General features: G+C 38.0%; 1 protein-coding gene across 2 annotated transcripts in view; it reads right to left on the bottom strand.

The window, feature by feature from the left end:
- Positions 1-8479, bottom strand: part of LOC110049636 (cystathionine beta-synthase-like protein) — a 21442-nt gene extending 12963 nt beyond the window's left edge. The window contains exons 1-8 of one of the 2 annotated variants that reach the window (XR_016208860.1): positions 8069-8479; positions 7891-7997; positions 7647-7781; positions 4930-5009; positions 4699-4768; positions 3561-3625; positions 1821-1890; positions 1102-1193 (exon numbers count right to left, since the gene is read on the bottom strand). Coding sequence is in view for 1 of the 2 variants with exons in the window: in XM_089295003.1 (XP_089151129.1) it covers positions 1102-1193; positions 1821-1890; positions 3561-3625; positions 4699-4768; positions 4930-5009; positions 7647-7781; positions 7891-7997; positions 8069-8202 (753 nt within the window). In the remaining variant the exon portion in view is untranslated. The remainder of the gene's footprint in view (positions 1-1101; positions 1194-1820; positions 1891-3560; positions 3626-4698; positions 4769-4929; positions 5010-7646; positions 7782-7890; positions 7998-8068) is intronic. The other variant, XM_089295003.1, reaches the window with a different exon arrangement.
- Between the last annotated feature and the right edge of the window lie 919 nt (positions 8480-9398).

Genomic DNA, 9398 nt, shown 5'->3' with positions numbered 1-9398 from the left:
GTTGACATGACATGAAAGAGTTCACATTGTAGTTCTCGCCCAGGGGAAACTGTTTAGTTAATTAGAGAGGTTAAGCATGACATTAACAGCAGACGGCAAACGACAAAGGTAACTTCTGCTTTTGAGTTCTTTTCTTCTACTCCATAAATAAAGCACATGAAAATGGAATAACGTCTCTTACAATTCATTGCAAATACAAATAACTTCACTCTACTGTACACACAGCTGAACGGAGATGGCAAACGTTTCATTTTTGCCGTTTGCCGTAAATGTCATGCTTAACCTCTCTAATATTAACTTTTTATTACACAATGAGCCAACGCCAACTGTGTTGTGCACGGTACGCTATCGTGAGGTAGTTATCGTGGGAGTTATCATGTGATATAACACATTCGATAACAACAGAACTTCTCATCACAGACAAATGTTTCAGTAAAAGTTTCTGAGACAATTTTATAAGCCGGTAAATAAAGAAATTGCTGATCACGGCTTTATCCTCTGTTTGAAATTGAAGCAATAAGGTTGCTGATTTGTTTAGAAGCGGCATTGTTGTATCTTGATGTATAGGTTAACCAAATAAGGAAAATAACTTTTCAAAACAACAGGCTATTGAAAGTGACTAAATTTATAGAACTGGGCATTAAAAATTGACCCATTTCTAGAGCGGGGTATCATTTTGAATGCAAATTCTTTTTAAAACAAGGTCCAAATTTGGAAACCCAGGCAGCACATACATTGTACCCACCCAAATCATACCCAAGCACCCCCCTCCCTCAAGCAAGAAAAAAAGACAGACCCTAATTGTTTAAAAGAGACAAAATTCAGCCAATTGATATAGAACTCAACAATACAATGGAAGCAAGATCTTCAGATGTTTGCAAGATTGCGACCATGACACTGTGTTCATGCATGACAAGGGTTTATTTTCATGCAAGGAAGGGATGAACCTTCCAAAGTGCACCTAGCTTGTTTGAAGTACGGGACAGGTCTGATTTTTTTTTTTCAGCTAGACCTTAAGTGCAAGCATAGTTCTCAATAATTTTAGTAGTGGAATTGATCATGTCCTGTTGTATAACTTTCCTTTATACCAGTAATGTATACCTTAACATTTGGACATTTCTCTTTGATCTTCCTTGCCACTCCAGTGATGGTACCACCAGTACCAGCACCAAGAACCACCATGTCAACTTTGCCTGAAAACAAGTCATGAACAAACACATTTTCAGCTGTATCAATTGGCTAAAAATTGGCTTTTGCTTATTGTTTCAAAAAATAATGACACAAAGTTTTTAGCTTTTGACTGGAATTTAATTTCCGGCAATTATATTATTTTCTCCCCATGGGTTTGCTTAAATGAGTGTGGACAAAACGCGGGGTAGGCCATGGCCTATCAGCCCTTCCCCCCCCCCCACCCCCCGTGGGGGAAGGGCTGATTTTACATGGTCGCTGAGAATATCCAAAATGGCAGCTCCACGATCCATACCAGCTGCCATTTTGTAACATATAGGGGAGTGCTAGTGTAAACATGCAATGAATGCCGTTAGTGACTGTTAGTGTTAGTGTTAGTTACTAGTGACTTTTTTAGTATCCACCTATTAGAGGGACACAAGAAACCACAAGGGATATAATTTTATGCCACCTTACTCATTCTACTCTTACTGATGTTTTGTTTATGTTTTTTAACAATTTTGACCACTGGTAGCCCATAGGGTAGGCCACAGGGTAGGCCATGGCCTACCCCATGTTTTGTCCCCACCCTGCTTAAATACAAGTTTGACTGCATTTTGGATTGAGAGATCATATCAAATTGGCACCCCTACCATCACATTGTGTAACTATTTCCTCTCCTGTGCCATCATAATGAGCCAAAGGGTTGCCAGCATTTCGATACTGAAAAGAACAAACAAAATTCAAATACGTTAATTTGTTAACAATACAAACAACCTGGTTGTCCAAACAAGTTAAATTAACTCTTTTCCTGTTAAAACATTATAAAGCATTAGCAACCAAACAGAGCAGGTTTCAACAATCAATTCAGCTACCTATTGTAAAAAATCTTCTATTAAGCCACTCAGGGGCCTAGCTAGGGGGAAGGGGTTTGATAGAGGTTTAACAGGGGGCTTAAAGTATTTCATTTCATACAAAATGGATAAAATGCAAAATCAGCATCAGTTAATTAAAATTTACTCTTTTTTGCATACTTCTGGTACATGCATTTTGATCACGCCATGCAGTGTCATTTTTTTCTTTGAGCTCAAGTACCATTTCCCCTCAAACCCTGCAAGAATTATAATACATTGAAATTTCTTGTTCTGCATGTATTTGTGAGTTTGGGTGATTTAGGGCAACATATGGAGGGAGATTGGCTTAAAAGCTTTTTCAAAAAATCATGGGTCTTGCAAAATTTTTGCCAAATTTCATGGGTCTTGCGGCCCTTTTTTAAGTGGCTTATTAATGTGTGTCACAGTCCTAATATTTTTAGAAAACTGTCTCAGAGTCTCAATTTTTTGCAAGATGAGGAAAATCTCGAAGTTTTAGTGTTTTGTTTATTTGGTTAATATATAAATCAAAATGATGTCTGAATGTCTTTATTGTGCTCGCATTTAAAATACCAAAATATCAGTCTTGCAATTTGAAAAGTTAAAATGTCTGGGACTCACAAAGAAAAGACTAGTCTTGCCTTCTCACAAAGTCTCACATTTACCATTCCCCCCCCCCCCCTACTTGTTTTACAATTATCCTTTTAATGATACCTGCAAATTAAGAACAGCAAGTGTTATAATTTCCATTTTGTTTTAATATATAGATTTAGCCAAGCCTAAAAGCGGAGCTCCTGATTGCAATAACTGATGATAAAGGAAAAAGAGAATTATTTTTTCTTGGAACAGAAACTAAAAAAGTGATCAATTGTGAGTATGCAAATGTTCAGCGTGTGGTTTTGTTATTTTTTCCTGTTTAAATTTTAACAATCTATACCCAACAAGCCAAACCAAGATTGTAGAAATAACGTATGCAATATATCAGGGACTTTCCAAGAGACGATTGTACAAGGAATATATCAGAAAAGTCACCAACGCGCCAGGGGTTAATTTGTGCCAAAATTTTGCCTTTGCCAGTACTCCTTCCTTCTCCCAGAGAAATAATGTGACTTGAGCCTGCAATCCAATCACTAAACCAGAAACTGGTCAGCCGTCAACTTAAAAAAAACATGCAACCTCGATGAGCTCTAAACCTGAGCCTGCGATATAGTCATGCGATACTGGTCAGTGGATGGCTTGTTGTGACAGCTGTCAATTAACAATAGTGTGGATGCCCAAAATCAAAGATGTAGCTATGGTAATGGTGCTACTCTCTTAGTTTTCAAGGTATTGGTGTACGGATGGATGGATGGATGTACGTACGGACAGTCACGTGACAACTGAAATTTTTCACATTGATGGGTTACCAAATTTTCAAAGGTATAGGCTCATGCGCCTTTGGCGTGCAGGAGCTCTGCTATAATTACGTGGTATGCATACTATCATGAAATGCAGAACTTCGTGTACAGCACACAGCCTTACCTGATCCAAGATGAGAGAATTTGGGATCTCACAATTCAGTCGCTGGGCAACACCAATGTGGGATTCTAATGAAAAAAAACCACCAGTACCGCTGTTAGTTTAAGTGCTGGGTACAATGTGTCATGTAGACTTATTAGTACTTATTATTCAGTAGTTATCAACCTGATATAATATGTCACTAGACATTCTACGACTTGGGGTGGAAGTTGAGTATCAAAGGAAAATTTTTAAAAGTAATACCAAATAAATAAACTAAACTTTAAGCATAGATTAAGTACACAGGTTACAATGGCTCAGTCATATGCCAAGGATGCCCAATGAACGGATACCAAAAGTAATGTAAGTGAGATGGACCCTAACTGGGAGGAGAACTTAGAGAGTCAGGCCAAAAGCACCTGTCTGAGGAGGGTGTTGAAGAAGCTGGAAGATATGCCAGTCTCTCATTGGGTAAAGCAGTCAGGCCAAGGCTGTGTAGGATAAGTAAGTAACATTGAGCTTTGAGCAATAAGTTATAGACATTTTGTTTAAGGGAGTTATGTTACAGTAAGTTGAACCTTCTTGCTGTGCTTTAATTATCGAACAATGGTATCGCTTGACACTTGACCACAGGTGCCTTTAATAAACATGATTCAACTAGATATTTTACAATAACTGTCTAATTCCTCGTGTGCTGATTGGCTCATTTTTATCATCAATAAGAGTACAAACGGATAAAATTTTAATTTATGCAAGCTTTCAAGTTCAACTCTCAGCTGTCAAACTGTCAACTTTTTAACCAATGAGATTTTATGGACTTTTTTAAGTAGCCAATCAAAAAGTGAGAAAAGCCATTGACAATGTTTGCGTCATTTTGAATAAAATTCACTTATCTTTGTTTACAGCAAGTTTATGGCGTCTTTTCCCCTCTTTATTCCCGGCATTTGACCACTTTGGGGTCTTGTTATTGTAAAAAAATATTGTGTCTGTCTTCTTATTGATGATAAATTTCGTCACAACATTGTCAAAGTTTACTGTGGAACCACGAGCCGCAGGCGACAATGCTATGATGCAACTTATCATTAATAAGAGGACAGACGCATAAAAAACTGAAGTAAATTTGTTAATTTGCATAAATAAGAGTTGAAAGTAGTTTCCCTACCAGGGGAGTCAAACTTGGCCTCTGTAGGCGTACGGACAATCTCTGCTCCTAGAGCTCGAAGAACATCCACCTAAAAGGGGAAACAAGCTGTCTTCAGAAAAATAATACTTTAAACAAAGTACAGGCATTTTACATGTGTGTGTTTGTTGAAAACTGTCCACAAAATGATCTGGCAAATGGAAATAACATAAGATCAAAATAGCACTGATAAGTATTCAAAGAAATAATTACCTTTTCTTTACTCATCTTTTCCGGCATGACAATAATACAGCGGTAACCCTTCACAGCTGCTGCTAATGCCAGACCAATTCCTTTGAACAAAAATAATATCAATTAACACTTCCCTAAATACAGAGGCCTTCCAAGGGATAAAAGCGACAAACGACATGACCCCTGAAAACCAGCGACATGGGAATAAGCGACAAGCAAATCAAATGTGCCGATAAAGTTCGACAGCAACACAAGAAGCACTAGAAAAGAGGTCAAAATTATTGTTGCTGCCCTTTAATTGGTTGCTTTGCCTATTTAGAAATTGTGTTCTCTTCTTAAGTTTGTAAATGTCAGAAACTTGAATGTGTGGTTTTCCATTGACAGAATAAACTCTATAGAATCAATCTTGTAGTGACAGTGACATATGACTGCATGCAGAAAAACAACAGCGACATTTGCTTGCGCTGGTTAGGCGACATCACTACATGATGGGATGTGACACGACTGAACCCCCCTTGGAAGGCCTCTTCACAGGCAGCCCATGAGCTAAAATGTATCAAAGAATCTAAGATAATTCTATAGCTCTTGACAAGTAAACATAAAATAAGATGATAATTGTGTGATTCAAAGTCTGGCTGAGGAGTCACCTGAGTAGGGGCATGAGTCTGCGCTATAACATGAATATATAACAAGTTTTCCGCAAAATGTTCAAAGAATCCCAGCACAAAAATTTCATACTATTCCATGCTCCTTGATGAAATGTACAATCATTTAACTTTTGGTAGGAAACGAAATGGAACAGTCTTTTCCACTAGAAGGTTTTCAAATACTGTCCAATTGATGCATGTATATACCCATCCCATCTTAGTTTATTATTTATAACGCTGAAAATTTGCACTGTTCCATTCTCAGGTTAATTTCCACACAAATGGACAGCACAGACAAGTTGAACATGACACAGCTTAGCCCTAGCTTACCTGGTCAATACTTAAGCAAGAGAGAACTTTTTCTGTGTTAACATAGCCCCATCTAAATGCAAAAGTGGTTCTGAGAATTTGAGACAATTATGCAAACTCAAGACATGCAGTCAAGGGTTTGCACAACTTTTGACATTAAAACTCCATTTACATGCGCTAAAAATTTGGTACGGCATGCCAAACTTTTGGCACGGCACTACCCATTTACACGACCCAAAGTAAAAGGTTTTTGTCCAGCTGGGCACGGTTCCAATTTTTAATCGGCACCTCTTCTCTCCATCTCTTTTACTCCCAGAAAATGGCGGATAAACAGCTTGCCATCATCTTGCATCGGATCTTAAGAGTAAAATGTGACTTAAATCGAAACAGGAAGAGCCATCTTCGGTGCAACAAGGAAATTGATCGACATCTTGGCGAAATAAAAAAAAGATGGAGGAAGAAATGGTTGTTTGCAGCGATGGCTCACGTGGCTTGTCAGAACTTCCGTGAAAGAAGCCTATGGAAGAGACTGAGTAATCAGGCCTGGTTTGACATGGCAGACACGGAGTTTGATGAAAAACAGTGGTATGAAAATTTTCGAGTTACAAGAGAGAGTTTTTAATTCATTTTGAACGCCTCGCGTTTCTTTTGATGACTTTGAGTGTTTGAGTGACATTTGAGTGGACTCCTAAGCCCACAACTCTAGTAAAGCTTATGTAGCTTCATCTGTCCAGGTTATTCCTGACGGTTTTTCTTAGGCGAGCACGTGCATTATGGTAAAAATCACAACAAAAAGGCCTGGAACGGCATCGGAGAGCTTTTACATGAATGAGTTTTTTGGCACGGTGCCTCGTTTACCCGTGCCGAGACTACCTCTGGGAGGTAGTCTCGCCACCCCTAAAATTTTGGGCACAGGTGCCACATTACATTTGGGACTGATACGTTTACATGTCAAAAATTGGGAGTGCCGTGCCTTAAAATCGTCAGCACGGTGCCAAAAATTTGGTGTGCCGGGCCGATTTTTTAGCGCATGTAAATGGAGTTTAATTCTCTCAGTCCCCCTCCCCCCCCCCCCCCCCAAAAAAAAAAAAATTACGTCAGCCTGGAACTGACCTGAGGGACAAGCAGACAAAAACCTGCCACTGTCTCTATCCAAAGGGTCTACTTGAGGATTCTATGTTCTATATGCTTTATTGTGTGTTCTATATGCTTCTGACAGAAGCCCCTGAAAGAAATGTTTTATACTAATACTTTTCCTCATTTCTAAATATTAACTAATCCGTAAGGTTATAATCAAAACCAAGCTTCATCACAGTGGCCATTCATTCTGAAGCAGATGTATTCATGCAGGAGAAACAGAAATGTGAATGTAAATTACCGAAATAGACGATCTTCATTTGGAAACAAAACAAACCTGCTCAATAACTCAACCACGTCTGGCTGAAATGACGCAATTTTTAGAAAATCCATGGCTCTCTCTCTACGCACCAAAGCTACAGGGCCCCTGAAGTCAACAAATCCCGTGGGATACCTACATGTACATCTTACCTGCCCCCGGGATCCAATAGGATGGCTTTTACGCCAGACACACCTCCGTAAACGCCTACGAAATGAGTCAGGCTTTTCAGAAACGACGTAACTAAGCGTACATATTAAACCTTAGACATTTAAAACGATCCAGATTTAAAGAAGTAAAAAAAAATATATAGGGACTATATACTCGTTTAAGTCCCTGGATTTAATCTGATGATACATGTAGACGACGAAAAGATTTTGACTAACCAGTATTTCCTGATGTTGGTTCGATAAGAGTGTCTCCAGGCTTCAGCCTGCCTTCACGTTCCGCATCCTCAATCATCCTGAGGCCGATTCTGTCCTTTACTGAACCTCCTGCGTTGAAATACTCGCACTTCGCCACTGAGTGTAGACCAAATTATAGTATCATATTGAATTAAAGGTAATGGTCAGTGAATAACATATAGCCAGTCCAAGAAAAACTGAAATAAAAACTAAGACGACAACTTACACAATTCACATTTTAAACCACAGCTTTTCCCAATGTTGTTTACCCGAACTAATGGCGTGTTTCCAATGCGATGAAGGATATTTGGTATAATTTTGTTTTCAGAGACCCTAGTAAACGAGAGAAATATTAAAATTTCAACCTTCCGCAAACCTCGACTTTTTCAACGCAGTTCACTTACGAGGGCTTCGCGTGTTGGTGTGGTGACTCGGAGATATCCAACCCTATATGCCAGGTACATTTAGACGGTAAATCGGGTCGAATCCACTGACGCTTATCTCCAACAGAAGACGATCGTTTCAATTCCCGTGACATTTTACTTAACAAACCAAGTTTAATAGTCAGTAAACTTCTCGATCAAATGACAAACTACACTCAGACACAAGTCTTGCACTATATAAATATTCTGTGACGTAACCTCGTTTGATTGGTTAAGAAATATTCCGCTGATATGAATGATGTCAAATTGTGCAATGCCATCCCTACAAGTTTCAATTTGTATTCCGGTATATTGTCTAAATCGAAATACTTTTGTCTAAATAATATATCAGTTACCTGCAGTCTTAATCATCTTCTTTTAAAATATTTCTCAAGATATTTGTTCTTATAAATTTCTAGATAAAGTGTATTAGTTGTATTTGTCAGCACAGACACTGAAGATATTTTTTCACAGTTTTGGACTCATCTTGAAATTTTTTCAATAGTTTCGAATCTCGAGTTAATTTCTTATCCTGATATATTTACCAAAAGCAAGATATTTTGTCCTTATTTGTATGTCAAGATGTTTCTTATGTTATGAATAAATTTACAAAACTTTGTTTTTTTTAAGGGGTTGGCAGCAGCTGTCTAGACATTTGTTATTTATTGATTAAAATTGATTTTAAGCTCATTTCTTTATTTGTCTGTTTTATCAATTTGTAGTAGTAGCAGATAATTACCAAAACTGGAAAATATCACCGAACACCAGAACAGCAAAATGTTGGGCAACATTTCTTGTGAAATACGCAATAATCGCGTAAAAGAGTTATTTACACAGCATGCCTAACACATTTTAATGTGCCATGTGTTTGTCGGGCTGCATCAATAATTTTTTAACAAATATTATTCAAAAATTGGAACAAATGTTGTCCGTACAGGTCAGGTATGAATAGTTTTTACTATCCTTCTAGCTCTTTAGCCTCTCACCCCAATTTCACCCCCAAAGTAAAATTAAGCTAGAAAGTAAAATTAAGGGTGCTTACAATGATCTAAGATCACCCAGTCACGATATATGTCAAAGAAACCAACAAATTCTTGCCCAGAGTGGATTCATGGGTTCTTTAGATGCACCAGGATTTAAGTGATCTAGGATCAATTTTAACCTGATCTGGATCATCCTAAAGGAACACACCCTAAAACTTATGGTGACAATCACAAAATAGATCTAACATAACAAAGCTTATCAATGAACACTAATAGAAACAAAAAGCAAAACAAACAGGTCAAAGCATTAAAGAATTTAGAACGAAAAC

This window comes from Orbicella faveolata, unplaced genomic scaffold (assembly GCF_042242905.1).
Source record: "Orbicella faveolata isolate gen_17 unplaced genomic scaffold, um_ofav_v1 contig_25, whole genome shotgun sequence".
NCBI classification, from domain to species: Eukaryota; Metazoa; Cnidaria; class Anthozoa; order Scleractinia; family Merulinidae; genus Orbicella; species Orbicella faveolata.
The sequence above is the reverse complement of the archived record's forward strand: the minus strand, read 5'-3'. Positions and strand labels throughout refer to the sequence as shown.